At 45.7% G+C, this 20856-nt stretch overlaps 2 protein-coding genes across 8 annotated transcripts in view; one reads left to right on the top strand and one right to left on the bottom strand.

The window, feature by feature from the left end:
• PPP1R10 (protein phosphatase 1 regulatory subunit 10) overlaps nucleotides 1-20856 on the top strand; it is a 36779-nt gene that overhangs the window by 13349 nt on the left and 2574 nt on the right. For 2 of the 7 annotated variants that reach the window (XM_067752367.1, XM_067752360.1), the window contains exons 1-17: nucleotides 6607-6762; nucleotides 6987-7514; nucleotides 13813-13931; nucleotides 14611-14697; nucleotides 14844-14979; nucleotides 15395-15446; nucleotides 17481-17558; nucleotides 17707-17880; nucleotides 18099-18204; nucleotides 18305-18417; nucleotides 18906-19006; nucleotides 19246-19393; nucleotides 19468-19626; nucleotides 19729-19975; nucleotides 20138-20201; nucleotides 20307-20501; nucleotides 20656-20731. In XM_067752367.1, the coding sequence (XP_067608468.1) occupies nucleotides 13825-13931; nucleotides 14611-14697; nucleotides 14844-14979; nucleotides 15395-15446; nucleotides 17481-17558; nucleotides 17707-17880; nucleotides 18099-18204; nucleotides 18305-18417; nucleotides 18906-19006; nucleotides 19246-19393; nucleotides 19468-19626; nucleotides 19729-19975; nucleotides 20138-20201; nucleotides 20307-20501; nucleotides 20656-20731 (1843 nt within the window). In that variant the 5' untranslated portion in view covers nucleotides 6607-6762; nucleotides 6987-7514; nucleotides 13813-13824. The other 5 variants (XM_067752361.1, XM_067752362.1, XM_067752363.1 and 2 more) reach the window with 5 other exon arrangements.
• On the bottom strand, nucleotides 217-6372 carry MRPS18B (mitochondrial ribosomal protein S18B). Its single transcript, XM_067752449.1, has 7 exons — nucleotides 6051-6372; nucleotides 4763-4871; nucleotides 4563-4660; nucleotides 4089-4157; nucleotides 2690-2756; nucleotides 1367-1426; nucleotides 217-784 (listed from the first exon to the last, which is right to left on the bottom strand). Exons 1-7 carry the CDS (start codon nucleotides 6228-6230, stop codon nucleotides 489-491), a joined length of 879 nt encoding a protein of 292 aa, XP_067608550.1. The 5' UTR covers nucleotides 6231-6372; the 3' UTR covers nucleotides 217-488.

Below are 20856 nucleotides of genomic sequence, written 5' to 3'. Positions count from 1 at the left end.
ACTCTCCAATCCTTTAGCCCCTCAGTGGGAACACTGTGCATCGGGCACAGGGGGGCACAAGTGATCATCACATAATGGCACAACTGCTCATCCCAGGTGGCTTCTGGTCCCAAGAGTGCACTGATCAGACTGGCTCAAGCCTGACCACTCCTCTCCCCACAGCAGCACCCACTGCCCCGCAATCCTCCATAGCATTCATCTGAAATGCAGCCCAGAGACAGGATACAGCTTTATTGTGGAAAAACCCAGTTGGCACAGGTCTGGAACAGTAGCAGAATGTATAGCCTATCTATTGACAACATATAGGGGCTGGGGCTTCCGATACACGTCTGCACTGCCCTCCCTCAGCCTCAGATGTATTTATCCCTTTCACCAACAATCATTTCCTTTCTCTGGCCCTGGGCCTGCCACTGGCCACAATGTAGACAGCTCTTCAGGATGAAATACTGTGTAAGGGACCCTCCGGCTCCCTTCCTAGTCTACAGCTCCTACAGAGCAGTCTGGGGGCCCGCCTGCTCAGTGGAGGAGGCTTCAACTGCGGCTGTGAGGGGCACCTTGGGCATTGACTCAGGTGGAGGGCCACTTTCTTCTCGGAGATGACCCTGGTAGAGCCGACGAAGGCGGGACAGCTCTCTCTCTGGTGGTTGTTTCCAGTTGTACCATGGGTACCAGGGGTCACCTGAAACCAGAGTGGGCGCTGGCGGAGTGACACTCACAGCTCCATGAGAGGTACTGAAGTCAGGGTCCCGGGGTTCAACCTGGGGAATGTGGTAACTGAGGAGACCTGGGGGATTAAAAAAAAGAGAATGCCAGGGAAGGGAGGACAGGTACTTCAGATTAAGACAGATAATAAGAAAAATGACATATAAAGGGAGGGAGGGACCAGTCAGAGCCACTGGGTTCATTTATGCATGTGGTATGCTGCACAGAAGCAACTGGCCAAGGGGGCAAGTGTGGGCTGACGTGCTGCCCAGACTCTTGCCTGCCAAGCTGTGCAGGCCTGTGCCAGGGCTATGAAGCTGCATCTGCCCTAACATAGGGGTACCTTTTCCTAATTTGTGCAAAAGTGTCATGGAGCCCAGGGTCAGAAATTTATACAAAGCTCCTATGATTTAGACATGGCATTGGGGCAACATTTATAAAATAAGAAGGCAGAGAAAGAGGAAGAAAAAGAGGACAGGGCAACGACAAGATAAGAGACTCAGGAGAGGAAACAAGGGACAGTGGAGTGATGAAAGAAGAGATTCTTTGGAAGAACATGAGTGCTACCTTCTCAGATAGGTGGGAACATTTATATCCACCCTCCAGCCCTAAGTCACCTTCCTTATGCCTAACAAAACTGCGCTGTGCCCCTTCTCATTCTTACCATGATCCCTGGCTTTCTGGATGGCCTGGGTCAACTTCTTGTGTTGCTTCATACAGACCCCTGTGAAAAAAGGTAACTCAGAGATCATTTTATAAGTCACAGTAAATGAAGAACATAACTGCTTCTACATGGTGATAGAGGCTTAGATTTGGAAGACCTAGCTCTACCTGATGACCCCATTCCCCTGACCCCTCGGCAAGGCTTGGTTTCCCCTTCTGCCCAGTGGGAAGAACCTTCTCTCTCTCTCTGCGAACCAGGATGAAGACTTAGGAGGGTCTAGCCACTATAGAGAAGCCACTTAACAGTAAAGGTTTCAAGACAGGGAGCAGAACACAATTCAAAGGGCAAGTGTGGTTAGTTAAAGGGCTGAGTTGGACAATCCACAGAGAAAGATTCAATAAAGGAAGAATGGATTTCAGATCTGGGCAAGACGATCTGAGAAAGTAGCAAAATAGTCCCTTCAGCCTTTTACAGCCTGACTATAGAACTCTTCTTAAAACTCCTTGGGAATTCCCTGGTGGTCCAGTGGTTAGGGGCTCTGTGCTCTCACTGCCGCGAGCCCGGGTTCAATCCCTGGTTGGGAAACTAAAATCCCACAAGCCGTGTGGTGTGGCCAAAAAACCCCACAAAAAACCAAACTAAGCCAAAACAAAAACAAACTCCTTGACAAACCAAACTCCACCAATCATGCTACCACGCCACAAAAGGGTGGATTCCGATTATTCTTTGCAAATTTATCTTGCTTTGGAGCAGGGGTTGGCAAAATGTTCTCTGTACAGGGCCATATACTGGAGGCAATGTGGCATATGTTTTAGGCATATATTATAGTCTGTCTCAGCTCCTCAACTCTGCCACTGTAGCCTGGAAGGAGTTGTAGACAATATGAAAATAAATGAACATGACAGTGAGCCAGATTTGGCCTGTGACTATAGTTAGGGAATAGATATAATCTTGAATTGGTGAGCTTACGCCAAATTTGGGAAATCTAACTGAATTGTCAATGGAATAAAAGGTCAATTTATGAGAAAGCCTTCCATAAAAGTGAAGAGACCCTATAGAAAGGAAACAATCAGCACCACTTACCTTTTAACAGTTCCATCTAGATAGTTTGCTTATACTGGTACTCGCCTGTATCTTCTGTTCACATGTAACTGTTTTAGCGTGTGAGTATCCCCATTAGGCCAAGATTTCCAAAAGGTTCCATCACATTTTTTAGGCCATTAGTAGGAACCACCAAATAAATACCTGTTGTCTTGTCTTAATAAATATAAAAAGTGCTGTAAGGAAAAGCTATTCTGGTGGTGACAGGGATGATGGGCTGACCTGTATATGGAGCATGGAAGATGATACCCGTGTGGGCGCAGACAAACTGTTCCAAGAGCTTCACATTCTGTAGGAAAAAGTGGTGGAGAAACAAGAGAGAGGGAAGGGAAGGTAGCAAGACGATTAGGGACTAAAAGTGCACAATCCCTGCACACCCACACAAATGACCTTGACCCTTCTACATCTCCCCAGGTGCTACTTTCCTTCAGGTCCTGGTTTTAGCCGCATCCCTTTACTGAACACATTCTTGCAACCTTTTTCCCTTTCCTGGCCTTCCAACCATTTCACATACACAGCCTACGTTTTGTCACTGAGACTCCCATAGAATTATCTTCTGCAGGGGTTAGGTTCTAAAGTCAGTCCTTCATGCAACAAATTAGGGACAGTCTGTTGGAAAATCCCTGAAATCACCCAGAAAATGTAGTACGTGTTATAATGTACATTTACAAATTATTAACTTATATAAATGCATGGTATATGTAATGTATATGTTTACTAAAATCAATTTTAGAGATTTAATTATTAGAATGACTCCCAGCCAGTAATTAATCACAGGTGGTGAGACTCCCAAAGAAAAAGCAGGTATATCTGTGGAGTGGAATGGCAGGCAGAATCAGCTGCACTCTTCAGTCTGTAATCTTTCTCTCTCCCTTAGTCATGCAATTTGTTATAAACTGTATACAAATGATTATAGCCTTTTTTTGGTAACCAATTATACACAGCTGAAATTGAGAAGTATCTCTGGACTCCTCTACAACCTGTATCAGAAGGAGCCTGAGAGCAGTCAGACACCCCCATCTGCTGACTGACTGACCCCTGAATGCCCTCTGACTTCTCTGACGACCAGCCATTCAGCTTCTGCCCTAATACCTTATAATACTGCAAGCTCGGAAGGGCACTTTTCCATTATCATCTTTATAAGGTTTTTGAATACTTTAAGGAATAAGTTCTGTCCTTATCACAATGAAGGTTTTTTGAAAAAATAACTAGATTATACCTTGCTTCATGTATCTGCCCTCCAGCCCCAAGTCTCAGCATGCCACCAAACATCAACATGACAACGAAATAAAGAAAATCTCCGGAAAAAACTAGTCCAATCTACTTGCTAACAACTGTGATTGATATAAATAAACCTTTGGGCATTGCCCTCACATTAGAAACAAGCATTTCTCTTGCCAAATTAGACTGTAAATTTCATAGACAAGGGATGAAACTTTTTAGTAAAACCCTTAGTAGAGCGCAAAAGGCTGGAAGGAGAAATGTTTTTATATTACCAGAAAGTCAATACAAAATGGACTTTAGGGGCACCAGGATATGAAGAGCGGGGCACCTAAGGTAATCTCTTTAGCATTGCAAAAAAGGCTCCAAGTCTTTATCCTAGAGAAAAGATTCTCCTTACCCTAAAGTCAACGTGCAACTTCTGATCCCGGCAGATGGGGCAGGGATTCCCAGCAATTTTATTTCCACGCTGTAGAGAGAAGAAACTGGTAGGTGAAGCTGTTCAAAGCCCTGTCAGAAAGAGTGATGCTGGGGACTTCCCTGGTGGTGCAGTGGTTAAGAATCCGCCTGCCAATGCAGGGGGACACGGGTTCGAGCCCTGGTCTGGGAAGATCCCACTTGATGCCGAGGAACTAAGCTCGTGCACCACAACTACTGAGCCTGCGCTCTAGAGTCCGTGCTCCACAACAAGAGAAGCCACTGCAACAAAGAGTAGCCCCTGCTCCCTGCAACTAGGGAAAGCCCGCATGCAGCAACGAAGACCCAATGCAGCCAAAAATAAAAAAAAATAATTAAAAAAAAAAAAGTGCTGCTGCCGCTGTCACTCTGGCCTCCAGCCCCACTCCACATCCACGTGCCACACTCAGAAACTCACAATACATGTCTTTCGAGTCCGCTGTGGGGGTATTCCACCTTTGTGGTTGCGACGGTAGTCAGTCCAGACAGGGCGAGAACCATAGCGGTTCTGGTATTCTGAAATGAAAGACCATACAAGTTTGGGTGGTGGTGATGGGCGGGTCTCTGTCCACTTATTTCAGACCTCACTTGACCCTCCCCTTCCCCATTTAGAAGTACCTTCTGAGTCCAGATATTTCCAGGGTTCATCCTTATAAGGGGAAACGGGAAGTGGGAGCAAAGAATCGTCCTCAGCGGGAGCTTTGGTGCAAAGAGTCTGGAGGGGAACCTATAAAAGGAGGGGCAGAGGCGAAATGAGACAATGAGTTCAAGGACAAGACCTGATTGGTTTGCTGCCCACACTTCAGGGAGAAAGGGGAAGGCACGCCCACTGTGTAAATGAAATACAGCAGGAATATGCTGTATATGGGAGGTAGCATTTTGTGGGAGATTAAGTTTACATCAACAACGACTATCCCTACCTCCAACTGGATCTTGAAAGAAAAGGTAACATTAGAAGATAAACTACTAGCACAGGTGACTGGGAAGCAAATTTATTTGAAAAGACAACTCAAAAAGTTGGCACGTATAAGGCATTCATGCTTTCTGGGATGAACTCAGTCTACTGGAGGAAAAGGGAGAATGTCCATCTTCTTGGAATTAAGATGTGTGGCAGGAAGGGGATGCAAAGGACACGCGAGTCTCCAACTCGATCCAATCCAATCACTCAGTTGCCCAGCCTTCTAAGAACCTGAAGGTCAACATTCCATATGGCAGAACAAACTTAAGTCCTAACATTACCTCTAAAGCTACCAGGCCTGTAGTTAACTCTGTGGTGACCCCTGTCACCAGTTTTCAGTCCCACTTTAGGGAGTGGCAGTTGGGCAAGCCTTCCCATCTCACCCTACCCCACCAAGAATCTGCCCTGCCCATAACCTCCAGGGTGGTGAGTACGTAGGCTGGAGGGAAAACTCAATCCAAAGTTAAGCTCTCATGTATGCTTTGATAAGAAACTGATTTAGTGAGATAAAGAGCCGAGTAACTGGTCCCAGGTCATGAGAATGTATCCGGGCTCTACTGGAAGATAGTAGGGCTGGTAGAAGCTAGTGTCCCTCAACCCAAGAACACTCCCTGGCATCGAAGATTTAGACACCACCTGTACAGTTAATAGTTGGTTTGTGTATGGCCAAGAGATCCGTTCCACCGCCTAATTATTCAGCCGAGATGGAAACGGAAGAGGAGGACATCCAACCCTTGCTCTTTACCCTCGACTCGAGATTAGAAAACGTACGCTGTACTGAGGAATGAGAAGGGAAGGAGGAGGGTGGTGGAAGCGAAGGGTTGCCTTGACAGCCAAGGCAGAAGCACTTGGGAAGGCCTCGGCTCCTGGATTCCCAGCAGTGGAGCGATGACCTCGAAAAGGTACAACCAAATCTGGCGTTGTACAAAATGTGCCCCAAGGAGTTACCTGAACTCCGTAGGCACCTCTGAAGGGCGAAATGCTAGGAAGGCGCCTCAGCAACACGTTCAATGTGGAGGCAGCCATCTTGACATACGCATAAAGCAGGAAAAGCGACTGCGCATGCTCCAGGAAATACATTAGGGTAGGGCCAAGGACGACCCCGCAGTGCGGAAGGCGGCAGCGCATCTGCGTCAGGACGGAAGCGTGAAAGGGGAGCTGTAGGGAGAGGCCAATTTCAACTGCGTCACTAACGAATTCGGCCTCAAAATTGCATTTTTGCTGAACCAGCCAGTACGACTCTTAGATCGCATTCTTACAGTTTGTATTTTAAGCAATTTTGAAGTCGATTTTGACCGAGATCCTCTCACTGCGCATGCGCCGGTCCGATTCTACCAACCTTTGGTGAGAAATGATCTCGAGGGCGGAAGTGGTGGAAGCAGAGGAAAGGGAGGTGCTAGGCCGCTAGGTCAAGCGCACGCTTTCGGGGGCCAGGAAGGAGGCGGAAGAGGGTGCCCAGGGGAAGGGGCTGAGCGAAGGTTAAGGCAGGATAGCCAATCAGCTGGCGAGTTGTCTTATTGGTTGCCCAATGAATTCACGCCCCGCGCACAGTCTCTCGCCGCAAGGGCGTTTCACTAGCACGTTTGGGCGCGTTGGGCGGTGTCCGGATATAAAAGACTCAGCCCGAGCGGGCAGCCGCCATTCTGGGGTTCGTTTAGAGGTAAGTCTCGGCGTTTTGTTGGTTGGAGGGTAAAATTTTGCTGGGACAGTTGGCCTAGGAAATGGGTTAGGCGAGGGCTCGGTTGAGAGCCGTGACTCTTTTTAAGCGGCTGTGTTCGGGATGCGACATGGAGGTGTTTGGGGACAACAAAGATTGTACTTTTGGGTGTTTAAGAGCAACCCATACTGATTATATCTTTCTCCCTTGTGTTCCTTTTATCCCAGGTTTGAATTTTCTCGGAGAAAGACGGGCCGGCCACGAGGAGAAAAGAAACAAGCCGCAGCAACATCTAAGCCCTTGAAAGGATCCTGAGAGAGGGGGGAAAGGGAAAACAGCAGCCACCAGCCCAACCACTTGTGTCTTCTGCCCCTTCCCACCTATCTTGCCCACCCCACCAGCCCACGCTGCCTGGGACTTGAAATCTGTGGCCGAAGGACCGTCACCACATAACTTCAAAAATAATCAACCACCCTCCCTTCCCAAACCCACCCAAATTCACTCATCCAGCGTTTACTTTTTTTAATCCACTCAGAACTTTTTTTCTACGACCCCCCCTCCCTACATGGAGTTGGGTGGGGGGAAAATGAATACTGAGTTGGCCTTTATTTTTTTTAAGGAGACTTTTTGATCCAATGAGGCCCCCCAAATAATTGAGTTTTGGGTCCTGGTTGGTTGGTTTATTTTTTTTCTCCAAAATTTTAACCCCCTCCCCCCCTGAGCCCGAGGTGCTGACGTCGCAAAAAAATTGGATAGTAAGTGTCGAATTTTCAAAAACCAGCCTTGCAACAAGAAATCAACGTTTCCCTTTGTGAAACCAAAAATAATGAGAGGAAGAAATGAGACCGTAGAACAAATAGAGAACTGGAGAAGGACCGATCCGGTCACTTAATCTCCATTAAAAAGGGCCTTTGGGTCTAAACAGTGTTCTCTCTCCCCTACCACCTGCCTCTTCCCTGCTCTGCTGCAGGCTAGGAGAGGGTGGAGGGAGGGCCCGCAACTTAAGATTTTGATGGTTAACCCTTGGTAATCCAGCCAATTTCCAGACTGCCAAAGCCATAAGTGTTTGCTTTTTATAAGGAGGTATGGTTACCTTCCTCTCGTTAGCAGCAGTCTTCAAAAGGGTTAATGAGCTCACATACAAAAGATGGTGGATTTTGTGGCCCAGAAGTCCCACTTCTTTGTGTGTGAGACAAGCAGGGCGCCTTTCAATTTGCCAGATTAATAAGCAATCTGTACATAAAGATTGCAGGGTAAGGAGATGGGCAGAGAGAAATAGGTGGCTATGACTTTTTAAATGATTGTTAACTCAATTTTAATGTAATTTGTTTGGGGTATATTTGTGTGGTTAATACAGGTGGCAATCTAGGAATAAAGATTGCAAGACACTTAATTCAGGGCAAAATATAATCTTAGTGCCAATACATACAAGATAATAGTTGGGGAGGTAAAGAATGTCTTGTAATTGTTGCAGATTGCGTAGGTTATTTAAAAGCAAAAAAAATGATTAACATTTTAATTTGATACGTTTTGGTGGGGGGAATACAGTTAAGTAGAGGGTGGAAAGGTTGGGGAAATGTGGAATTCAGGAGTATAATTTTAAAAGCCATTTAGTGCAATTGAATGCTAGCTTTCTAGAAGATTTGTGTCGTTAAAAGGAATTTTTTTCTTCCCTGCTTCAATATGGCGACTTTCTTTGTCCTTTTGTCTTCCAAGCGGCGTTGCAGGTTGTGTCTTGACCCATTTTTCTCCTGTCCTCCCACCTCAATCCTATTTGTTGAGAGGGGTCCAAGTCCTCCCCCCTTTCCCTTTATAGGGAGGATGGGGGTGTTCGACAGTAGCAGGTTGAACCTCAATTGCAAATTCAGTTCTTCCCCGCAGAAAATTGTTCTTTTTAATATTTTAATTGCTTTTATTTTCACACTGCTCTTATTCAAAGTAGGTCAAAGACTATTCAGGATGGGGGCTGCTTTTTGTTTTTTGTTTTTTGTTACTAAAAGGTTTTTTAATGTAAAAAGCTACCGGCAGAGCCGGGATAGCTTTTTAAGTTCGAGTTCTCTTCTCCGTAACAAGATGGCGTCCCTGCCTTGTTGTTTTTCTCCCCCTTTTGCCATCCAGAGCTTAGGGCCGCCCTAGAAACTTGGTCAAGGGGGAGGAGCAGCATTGAAAGGTGATGTAATCAGCATTCTTCCTCCTTTCTCCACCCTCTTCAAACTCCACCCCGAGCAGATGCCTTCTGGACTCTTGTGCACGCTGCTGCTAGACAGGAAAAGCCATTTTCCTTATTTTCTTTATAACTTTTTATAGCCATTATCTTAAAAGGAAAACAGCTTATAGGAATTACGTCTTGAAGCTGTCCGTCTCCTTGGGCAGCTCTAGTTTTTGTATTTAACGATCCCGAGTCTGTTGCTTTTATTTTCACCTTCTTTCATCACTACTGCTTGGAATTTTTCCCCGCTTCAGTTGCCAGGGGTGGAAACCAGTCAAACAGCTGTACTTTAGGGCTGGAAGCTTTTGAGGGGAGTGTGTGTGAGCGTGTGTGTGTCTTATGTGTGTTGGGGGATACTGGAGGAAGACACAAGGACTTGTGAATGAGTAACTGGAATAGACAACTGGGGCCTAATGACACTGAAATGTGCCGTTTCTGCTCAGGAATCAGTCCTTGGGCCTCTTGGCATTTGGTCGCTTTGTATGATGAGAATCTGGGGGAGAGTGGGTACTTTAGGACTTTCTTCTAAATCGCCCTTATTCCCGCCTCTGGGTTTGGGGGTAAGCTCTTTGTGTTCAGTGCTGTATCACGTTCTCCAGTTGCTTAGCTCCTGTACATTGGTACTAGGATGAGAAGTGAATCTTTAGGAAAGGAGGCGGCAGTTGTAAACTCAAGGCAGGGGGATTCAAGCTACGGTTTCTGGTAAGCAAAACCTTTCTGGTATTACATTTCACAACCTTCATTTCTTTTTTCCAAAGAGCCACCCTTTTTGAATTTCTTTTTCCTTCCCTTCTGAAAGAAATTCCTTAAAAACAATGGGGAAATAATGTCCTCTTCGTTTTTCCACTTGTGCAGTGCTGTAGCAATTGGTGCATGTTTGAAAGCCATGCCCTACCTGAGGGTGGTATTGAGTGTCCTGTCCCTTTCTTACCTTTCTTCTTCCAACTTTTTCAAAATCAAATCTTTATCAGACTCTCCATATACTTTTCATTTTTTAAAGTCCTGCCGTGAAGCGTGAAGGTTCTAGGCAGAATTGGAAACCCATTTTGTACAACTGTTCTGTGATGACTTGGTGAGACTTTAGGGCTAATTTTCTACTGGGTATGGATTCTCAAACTATTACTTGTGGATTGGATGGGAGGGCCTCTTCCACATGTCCTACTGACCACAAGTTTTTTATCTTTTAAGCAGTTTGCCATGTGCCTCTGCAGCATACCTTCCTTGGGAGCTGAACGTTCTACCCACTGGGGTTCCTGAGCTCTAGTGAGCAGGGGATTATAATAAAGAAGATCTGCATTAACATGGGAGATGGGAAAAAAGGTCTTCTAGGGAAACCACATCCATCCAGAGAACGTCGGAGAACCTGATCCTTGTAGTTTGTGGCCACAGTTCTATCCTGGGATCCTGTCCTGTGAGGGCAGGGGTGGGGGGTGACTTTACACCCTTATTGAAAGGCAAATAAGCGTTTGGGAAGGGCATGTGCTACCAGGTTTTGGAGTGATTTTGAGGGGGGGGCGGCTTACTACTTGAAGAGAGGTGCGACCTTGTGAATCACCTGAGAGACATAATTCAGTCCACTCTGGAGTCAGACTAGGAAATGCCTCAATTACCGTGGAAAGGAAGGGGGGAATGTAAGCTACAAAGCACTTCATTTCCAGAAGTGCTAAGACCTCTAAGTGAAGGTAAACTTGGACGGACACCTTCCTCCTTTGTTAGAAGATTGTTGTGATTGTTCTTAAACTCGCCTAGAATTTTTGTCCTGAACCAATTCAGTTCTGTTTCATTGGTGATGGGTATGGAATAACTTTAGCCAAGCTAGATATTTTTCACCTTATTTATTTTGGAGGCAGGAGTTGGTGTCACTTCTGGACTTAATTTTATCTCTGGTAAGAGAAAATTCCCCGGTGCCTTGTGTCTGCACGTGTCTGCCAGCAACATGCTCCATAAGGAGAGCCCAGCTTTAGGACAAGGTGGAGATGACGCCAGGGGTTGCTTCCCCACCGCCACCACGTATGTTCTGCCTTCAAGGAAATTAAAACATATCATACCCTGGATTATTTTTGGTTTCAGAAAGCTTCCTTAAGCTTTCGTTCCAGGCTCCAGATATGTTAATGACAATTGGTCACTGCCCCTCTTTCCCTGGTAAAGTCATTTGCCTTTTCTCCTGTAGGGCTGTGCCGAGAATTTAGGCTCTTCATTCCTTTCCACTTGAGTGCCTTGGAACTTCTTTCTAAACGTAATGACTTCAAAATACGGAAATAGGTTGTAAAACACTTGGGGTCCTTAATTTTAAATGAGTGAAAACTAATCTGCCTGGAGGAAGCCGTCATGAGAAAAACCCCTTACATCTTAAAACCACGTGATTGGTGCTTGTGAGACAAAATTTATAGTTTTGTTAATATATTTCCAGAATGTACATAATAGGAAAACTGCAGTGGAAAATGAATATTTAACATTTCTTCTGCTTTGTCTTCTAGTTTTCCTTGACTGTTAATGTCTTTTATTCTTGCTGCTTGTGAATGGGGAATTAAAAAGTTGTCCCTGGGTCCCATTCCCAGCGGAAGGCACTGGACAGAATTTAGCTGTGTACTCGCTGGTTTCTTTTCTCTCTGAAGATGGTTATTCTCTCTTGTCTGCTGCCCTCTTAAGCAAAGGAACATTTGAGCTCAGGTGACAATTTTTGTTTCTGAAGGAAGTAGGGGGAGCAGGCCTGTTGACTTAACTGGTAGGTGGGTATGCAAAAGGGACTTTTCCAAGGTGCTGTGTATTCAACTGGGTTTGAATCTGAGGGGCCAGCTGTATTTAGGGGACATTGGTTGGAAGTGAAGTTAGTTTAATTGAAAGCTTTTGGTCAAATTGCGTATATTTTTTTTAACTGATGATATATTTTATTATTTTGGATTCGCTCATTGCTGTTCCAGTCTCCAGCAAATGGGAAATCTATTTTGTGTATCCCTTTATTGTATTTCTGTCCTTACAGTGTCTATACTTCACTTTATAGTGTCTTACTACATGGGGAAAATTCCTTTATCCCCATGTCTGTGTCTCTGTGCATAAGAATCACCACACTTAAGTGGATTTGGCCTGTGGACTTCTAATTTATCTGGTATTGGACTTGAATGTTTTTTCCTCTGACCTTAGGTTCTACCTGTCCTCGTGGAGATTCCAGGGCAGCAGCAAAGCACAGTTAACCCAGACTTGCTCACCTCTCAGTATTTCTTACCTTACCTCCTCTCCCTGTATTCAACCCACAGGTTATGGTCTCAGGAACCAAGTTCCCCCCATGCCTCTGCCTCTTCTTGGCCTAGGTTGTTAGACCGTGTAAATGTAGAAATTTATTGACTTTTTTATTGTGAGAATTAAAAGGTTGAAAGTGTTATGCTTGTTTTTCTCTTTTGGCTTGAGAACAAATAGAACAAATAGAACTAATTAACATGATCTTATAAGGAACCTGTTTTCTGCAGAAAATATAATCATCTTTGTAAAACACTGATTTTTTCCTACCCTTCTGCCTGGCTCATGTGTTTCATCTCTGTACTAGATGCGGGATTCAGGAGGCTTTCTTCTTGCCTGCTTCCTACCCAGTGTTCGTCTTATTTCCCAAATGTCGATATTACTAAGGTGGCTTTCTTTTCTGCTTCTCAGAAGCCAATGTTTAGAGGCATTGTGGATAAAAATCCTAATCAGAACCATATTGATTCTAAATTACCTCTCTCAAACTTCAGTTCTGGCCTAGAAATTGTTTCACGTGTCTCTGTCCCGTAACAGCTGTGTTCAGCTTTTAATTAACTCCTTTTCTAACCTAGTCTAAAGCAGCTACTTAAAATTTAATGGCATTTTGCCAGCTTCTAGTTTTATTTGTTCCATTCTTTTTGGCTCCATGGTTTCTAATTTCAGGCTCTCCTTGGGGATCTTGGGTGGTGTTATGATTTAGGAGGGACTAGGAGTCAGATTCGCATCTTTGCTTTTGAAACCACAAACCAATCTTGCCCTTAACTTTGAAACAATAAAAACTCATGCAGGGTTTGGTTAATGAGTGACATTTTTTCAAGGCTTAGGAGGACCTGCTTGATTTTCTTTGCTCCATTTGTCTCTCTTTCTGGGAGCCACCCCTAACTCCCATAGGGGAGAGGTTCTGTTTTCAAGTTTTGTTTCCTTCTCTTTTCACCTACAACTTTAGAAGATTGTCTACTGGTGCAAGCAGAATATATCCTGCTACCTGTGGCGGTTGACTTTTTTTTTTTTTAATAAGCAGGTTCTTATTAGTTATCCATTTTATACATATTGATGTATATATGTCAATCCCAATCTCCCAAGCTGTTGACTCTTCATGGGCTAAGATAGAAAGGAGTTGACTCTTGGAAGACAGCCCAACATCCATGATTGGCCCAGTTCTTATCAAGCTATAGGTTTGGTGTTTTTTTTTAAGCTCGATTCATTAGCAACTAAGGGGAAATGGGACCTGATAAGCAAAAATGACTTGGAGAGTTGAGTGTTTGTTTTGGGAATGTGAATCTTAGCTCTGATACAATCTGGTGAAGTTCAGCTGTCCTGGGAAGGATGTAACTGGGAGCGAGAGGAGAGGTGCTGCCTCAGTCCTCCAGTCTGACTGTCGTCCCCTTCAGTCATGTATCAACACAGTGCTTCACTTGCCAGGGCTGTTTTCTCAGTAGGGACAATTGTCTGTGTTGATTTTTCTTACCTAGATAATGGTGAGTGCAGTTGAATGTAGATTAAATAATCACTAATAATTTGTCAAACAGAGATAGAATGTATTAGAGGGCAACTGCGGCTGTCCTTGCCACCCATTTATTCTGTGGGTTTGTTTTATCCTCTTATCTTAGAAACCCTCGATCATGGGTTCGGGTCCCATAGATCCCAAAGAGCTTCTCAAGGGCCTGGATAGCTTCCTTAACCGAGACGGGGAAGTCAAGAGTGTGGATGGGATTTCGAAGATCTTCAGGTGAGTCTGTACCCTTTGAATTCGTTGTGAGTGGAGAATATTTTGTGTTGTAATATGACTGTAATTAAGGTAGATAGCAAAAAGTGTTCCCTAAGAGGAATGGGAGTCAGTGGAATAGGATTCAAATCCAATTATGTTAGAACTAGTGATAGGAAAAGATGACCCCTTGGTCCCCGGTCATTACGGCATCTGGATATTTGGAGATCCACAGTCCCAAGGGAAGGAAGGAAGCAAGCAGGAGTGTCAGGTGACAGGATTCTTAGTTCTGTTTTGGGTTGCATTCTGCATGCTCCAAATGTCATTTTCCTTCAGGGATCCTCAAGTTTTCCAGGAGAAAGCGAGTGACTAAGCCAGTCCGAAGAGATGGTAGTTGAAGGCTAGGGCTCTTCACCTGGAAGCAGAATCAAATGTGTCCTGTGGGTTAGAGAAGCAGTGACACTTAAACCTCCTCAGATCGGAGACTTCAGTGCATCTCCTCCATTGTGTTCCATCCCTCTGGGTGTTTCCACATCAATCCTGATCCACCCCATCCTCCTAGGGGCCTGTGTGATCCCCCCACACTGTAGCGAAGTCCCAAGTCATCAGGGATCTCGAGGTACTCCCGCAGATTAGAGACGTCTGCTCAAAGAAGAGGTGCTTTCGGGCTGCTTCATTTCTAACCTTGACTTATCTCTTACAGTCTGATGAAGGAAGCACGAAAGATGGTGAGTCGATGCACTTACTTGAACATTCTCCTGCAGACCCGTTCACCAGAAATATTGGTCAAGTAAGTGGGGACCTGGGTGGCTGGGTACTTAGAAGGCGGGGGGAGGTGAGGCACGGGGTTCCTGGGTTATTGCTGGGGGACTAGGAGGGTGGGGTATACTCCCAAGACCCAGGAAGGGCATCACAGAGCCTCCTCCCTGCCTGCAGGTTTATTGATGTTGGTGGTTACAAGCTTCTTAACAATTGGCTGACATATTCAAAGACAACCAACAACATTCCCCTCTTGCAGCAAATTCTACTGACCCTGCAGCACCTACCACTCACTGTTGACCATCTCAAGCAGGTACCTTCAGTCCTTACAACCCTGGTTCTTCCTTTTTGGTTTAGGCTAACAGATGAAAAACTCATATTGACTCTGATGTGGCTACAGTCTTGGGCCTGTGAGGTAGAATGGTAGAAAAAAATAGGAGTTTGGAATCAAGATTTGGTTCAAATTTATGTCCTTTAATAGGTGTGTGACGTGGGGCACTTATATATCTGAGCCTCAGTTTTTTCATTTGTAAAATGGGAATGGTTGAACCTACCTAAATGGGTTGTTTTAAGGAGTAAGACTACGTCTCCAAGGGCTTTGTAAGAGAGAAGGTCTATCTCAGTGTTAGTGGCTGTTAAGAGGTTGTGCGTTTGCGGGAGTGGTTAGCTCTGAGTGGGCTGCTTTTCCTTCTGGCACTTACCATCCTGCTGCTCCCTTCCTTTCGTAGAACAACACAGCCAAACTGGTGAAGCAGCTGAGCAAGTCAAGTGAGGATGAAGGTAGGGGCCAGTCCTTTCCTCTGTGTCCTGGGCCTTCTTCCGTTACTTCCACTCAGTTACCTTCATTTCTTAAGATCTCTTGGTGTAAAAGCCATACACTTAAAATTCTTTGGGGGAAATAGTGTCATCCTAGAATGTCTCGTCATCATTTACTTCTGTTTCTCTAAATATCAATAAATAGAGCATATTCTGGGACCCTCAATGTCTATTTTCCTAACAACAGGTATGCTCGTTCTACCAATAAACACCCTGCTGTAGGGCATGGGCAGAATCCTGACTCCTGGAGTATATCATAGCTTTGATAGCAACAGATTCTTTCCTTTGCTAAGACAAAGGGTTTTGGAGCTCCTGGCAAGGGCCATACAGTTCTGGCTTGAAGACAAAGCCTGGCTCCAGAAAGTCACAGGCTTTTCTTTAGAGAAGAAAAAGGTTTATATCCAAGAGTTAACCCAAAAGTTTTACACCCAAGGCATAAACCAGTGAGCACAAGACGCTGGTTTCCCGCAAGTGAGCAGCATTGTAGCAGAGCCGATCCCCGCTCTTTGTCTATGGGGAATGGTATGCTAGGTCCCTTTGGAAAGTTTAGCTAGAGGAGAAAACACTGGGAACATTTTCCAGGATAAAGGATCACGATTTTATTTTAACTCACAGTATTGTTTAAGTGAAAAACATTCCCTAGCTTTCCATTCTTTTAGTTGTATTAATTCTGTTTTTAGGTCCTTTTATATAATGAGCACTTCACTGTTTTTCTGACATCTCAGAGTAGCTTTGTAGGATAAACTGTAACACAGAAGATCCCATTAAATCATTGCCTATCTTTTGTTTCTTCACTGAGGTATATTGGTCCTTGTTCCAGCTGGCTTAATTGTGTTGCCGTCTTCGAGTATAGGTTTAATTATTATTCTGTGCTTCCTTTAGATACTGAAATTTGTACATTCCTTATTGACTGTAGTTAAGTTTACTGGACCATAGATAGTATCGATTGCTTCAAAGAGGTTTCAGGATATTCCCCCACTGGGCATTGGGGTTCATATTGCATTAGGTATAGGAGTTGGCAGTTGTGTGACTGTTTTAAAAAGTTAAGTTTTAATATTCTACAACAATTTCATTATTAAATCAGCCCATAGTGGAAACGTTGGCAAGAAGAGAGGTCCCGTAGATAGATTTTATTTGCCAAGTACAGAAGGAAAGAGCTACAAATGCATTTTTCCATATATTTAGAAATAAATTCTGTTTTTTATCTTTAAATTCTCTGACCATCTTTTTTCTCTAGATAAACTTTGCTTCCTTCATCCTAAATCGGTTTGTTTTTAAGTTCTTTTTTCACTCTTGCAACACTTAATTGATTCTTTTAAGAGCTGTCATCACTAGTGACATCCTAGGAAAAAAGTTTCCCTAGAAAATCTTTTTTTTACGAGGATCTAAATCTGCCTCCTTGAAATTTTTAAAATCTGGTAGCCCTTTGGATACTTGAACCCCTCTGCCTTTCTCCTTATTTTATTGTAATAAGTGGTTAAGGGAAGAGCATAGGCACTAGGTTCATTCTGCCATCTTCTAGTTTTGTAACTTTAATCTCCATGCTTCTGTGTCTTAAAGGGAGATTAAAAATGTTCAGGTTGTGGGCTTCCCTGGTGGCACAGTGGTTGAGAGTCCACCTGCCGATGCAGGGGACACAGGTTCGTGCCCCAGTCCAGGAAGATCCCACATGCCGCAGAGCGGCTGGGCCCGTGAGCCATGGCTGCTGAGCCTGTGAGTCCGGAGCCTGTGCTCTGCAACGGGAGAGGCCACAACAGTGAGAGGCCCGCGTACCGCAAAAAAAAAAAAAAAAGTTCAGGTTGTAATAACAATTACATGAGATGTATGCAAAGCACCTGGTGTAGTTTTTACAACATACTTTAATAAATGTTCCTTCTTTTTGCCCCCCCCCCCCCCCACCCGGAGGCATCAGGGTTGAAAGTTATCTGAATAGAGGAAAATTCCATGATTCAGTGTATCTTACATTATTTAGGCATTTCCCCTTTCTCTCACCTGCAGAGCTCCGGAAATTGGCCTCAGTCCTTGTTAGCGACTGGATGGCTGTGATCCGCTCCCAGAGCAGTACCCAGCCTGCTGGTAAGCAGCTAGGCCCTTTATCCCTTGTATTTCTTTCTTTCCCACTGGGATGTGGCCTTCCGTGCCCCTAACCTGCTTTTTACCTCTGACTGACAGTCTTTCTCTTTATCTAAATAAAATCCTTTTCTGCTCTGTTTTTCCACAACAGAGAAAGATAAGAAGAAACGGAAAGAAGAGGGAAAGAGTCGAACCACCCCTCCTGAGCGACCGTTGACTGAGGTGAAGGCTGAGACTCGGGCTGAGGAGGCCCCGGAGAAGAAGAGGGAGAAGCCCAAGTCCCTCCGAACCACGGCGCCCAGTCACGCCAAGTTCCGCTCTACCGGTAAGACTGCCGTCTGGCCTCTGGAGTGTCTGTGGGTAGGTGCACAGCCCGGGCCTTATGGTGGAAGAGTTGGACTTAATGGTACGATAAATCTGGAGAGAGGGAAGACTAGTGGGTAGAGCATTGTGGGAGTTTATAGGGCTTGATGAAGGTTAAGGGAGGAAGAGTCAGGAGAGTGTGGAGTGAGTCCAGCCCCAACACCATGTCTTCTCCCCCAGGACTAGAGCTGGAGACCCCGTCTTTGGTGCCTGTGAAGAAGAATGCCAGTGCAGTGGTGGTTTCTGACAAGTACAACCTTAAACCCATCCCCCTCAAGCGTCAGAGGTATGGACCATGTTCTTGGTTTTTGAATGGGTTGGGTCTGTGGACATGAGGGGAAAAGAGGGGGCAAGTCAGGTGTTGTTGACCAGTCCCTTTCTAACAGTTCCACAGCCGCCCCAGGAGATGCTGCACCCCCTGCAGAGAAGAAATACAAGCCACTCAACACAACACCCAATGCCACCAAAGAGATCAAAGTGAAGATCATCCCGCCACAGCGTGAGTCTAAAGTGGGGGGATGTGCTTTGAACTGAGAGCAAACTTTTTTCATGGAAATGAAGCGTTTTCCTCCATTTTCATCTGGTTTCTTGGTGTCCTTTAATGTTTACTCCCCTGGAACTCCCTTCCTAGGAGTCCTTGATAGGATTGCTTAGGAGTGATTTTAGAGATGAAGTAGGGAGGCGTGCTGTTCAGTGACTGGTGTGTGCGCTCCCAGCCGTCACGTTCATGGGGGCTGACTTTGTCACTTACCTGAGCTCTGATTCCTATCCAAAGCCACGCTTGCCTGCCTTTAAAAGAAAGATAGAATAATGACAAGAATTTCTTGTGTGAATCCTCCTACATATGCTTCTTGGTCACCTTGAGCTTATTGTGTCCAAAGTTGAGGCAGGGTCTCTATTGGCCAATTTTCTGCCCAGATTTTGTCTATAGGAATAGCATTATTAAGGAGGTCTGATGATTCCATTTTATGCTCTTTTCTTTTGTAGCTATGGAGGGCCTGGGCTTTCTGGATGCGCTCAATTCAGCCCCTGTTCCAGGCATCAAAATTAAGAAGAAGAAGAAGGTGCTGTCACCCACAGCTGCCAAGGTATGGGTGCTGTGCAGTAGGTGCCAGTGACCAGGTAGAAAAGGTACAGGTGAAGGAAGGGCCCAGCAGCTAGGATGCTCGGGGAGGACAAGAGTTGTGTCTCAGATGTAGACTGGTGGCAGAGTACTGTTAGAGACAGTCTTCCTTTATAGGAACTGTTAGGGGATCTTGCCAAGGACCCTGGACTAATTGCCTTGCCTTTCCTGTCAGCTCATTAACTTCTTTTTCTTTCACAATAGCCAAGCCCATTTGAAGGGAAAACGAGCACAGAACCGAGCACAGCCAAACCTTCTTCCCCAGAGCCAGCACCTCCTTCTGAGGCTATGGACACAGAACGTCCAGGGACCCCAGTTCCCCCTGTTGAAGTCCCAGAGCTCATGGATACTGGTAAGTCTAGAAACTGGTTCAGGTTTCGGGGTTTTCTGAAAGGAAGGATCTGCTCTGAAACTACTTGTTTACAGCCTCTTTGGAGCCAGGAGCTCTGGATGCAAAGCCAGTGGAGAGTCCCGGAGATCCTAGCCAGCTGACCCGGAAAGGCAGGAAGAGGAAAACTGTGACCTGGCCTGAGGAGGGCAAGCTGAGAGAGTATTTCTATTTTGAACTGGATGAAACTGAACGAGGTTAGAGATCCAGTTTCCTCTATAGTAGGTGGGGTATAGAGAGTTTAAAAAGGACTTGGTTGGGCTTACCTTCCCTCTTGCTTTTTTTCTCCTTGGCAATAGTGAATGTGAATAAGATCAAGGACTTCGGAGAGGCAGCTAAGCGAGAGATACTGTCAGATCGACACGCGTTTGAGACGGCCCGGCGTCTGAGCCATGACAACATGGAGGAGAAGGTGCCCTGGGTGTGTCCCCGGCCCCTGGTGCTGCCCTCGCCTCTTGTCACCCCTGGAAGCAACAGCCAGGAGCGGTACATCCAGGCCGAGCGGGAGAAGGGGATCCTTCAGGAGCTCTTCCTGAACAAGGAAAGGTGAGCAAAATGGGGTTCACTTCCTGAGGTATTGAGCCCTTGAGGGGAACGTGCCCTGGGGTAATTAGAAGGGGGGTGGGGGTTAGGAAGAAAATCAAGGGCTTGAATAAATAATTTGACTGTCACGCTTTTTTTTTCTATCGCCTGCTGCATTCCTGACAGTCCTCACGAGCCTGATCCTGAGCCCTATGAGCCTGTCCCCCCCAAACTCATCCCCCTAGATGAGGTGAGTTATGTGGTGATGGAGGCTGTGCTTGACATTAATGCATCTTTCATGTGAGACTGGCTCTTTATCCTTGTTGGTCCTGATTGTTCTGTACTGTCATTTCAGGAATGTTCCATGGATGAGACCCCATATGTTGAGACCCTGGAGCCGGGGGGGACCTGTGGCTCACCCGATGGGGCAGGTGGTTCCAAGTTGCCTCCTGTTCTGGCCAATCTTATGGGAAGCATGGGTGCCGGGAAGAGCCCCCAGGGTCCTGGAGGAGGAGGCATCAATGTGCAGGAGATCCTCACCTCCATCATGGTACGAGCCTCCCTCTTCTTCCCCACTGTCTCCATTTCTCCTTACTCCCGTTCTGCTCTCCTTCCCACTTGCTTTCTCCTCGGGCTCTCCCTTCTCTGCCGGGTGTTACCCTTATTCTCTGTTGACCTTGTCCCTTAATGACCTTGCCTCACAGGGTAGCCCTAACAGTCATCCCTCAGAGGAACTGCTGAAGCAACCAGACTATTCAGACAAGATCAAGCAGATGCTGGGTAATCCTCAGGGCCAGCCCCGGGGCCTGGGCGAGGAGGCCTGCAGTGGAATTGGGGGAGCAGGGGTATTGCCACTAGGCGGCAAGACATGGGAGGGGAAGACTGGACAGAGGGCAGTGCTCTGC

The sequence above is a fragment of the Pseudorca crassidens genome, chromosome 10 (genome assembly GCF_039906515.1).
Source record: "Pseudorca crassidens isolate mPseCra1 chromosome 10, mPseCra1.hap1, whole genome shotgun sequence".
Taxonomy (NCBI): domain Eukaryota; kingdom Metazoa; phylum Chordata; class Mammalia; order Artiodactyla; family Delphinidae; genus Pseudorca; species Pseudorca crassidens.
This window is presented reverse-complemented; position numbering and strand designations above follow the sequence as displayed.

Bases quoted from the DNA above. Each gene is read 5' to 3' on its own strand.
- MRPS18B (XM_067752449.1), bottom strand. From the start codon at position 6,230: ATGCGCTGCCGCCTTCCGCACTGCGGGGTCGTCCTTGGCCCTACCCTA. The intron at 4,158-4,562 runs GTGAGTTTCTGA...TTCTCTCTACAG, and splicing joins GGACTCGAAAGACATGTATT to CGTGGAAATAAAATTGCTGG. The intron at 2,757-4,088 runs GTAAGGAGAATC...TTTTTCCTACAG, and splicing joins AGTTGCACGTTGACTTTAGG to AATGTGAAGCTCTTGGAACA.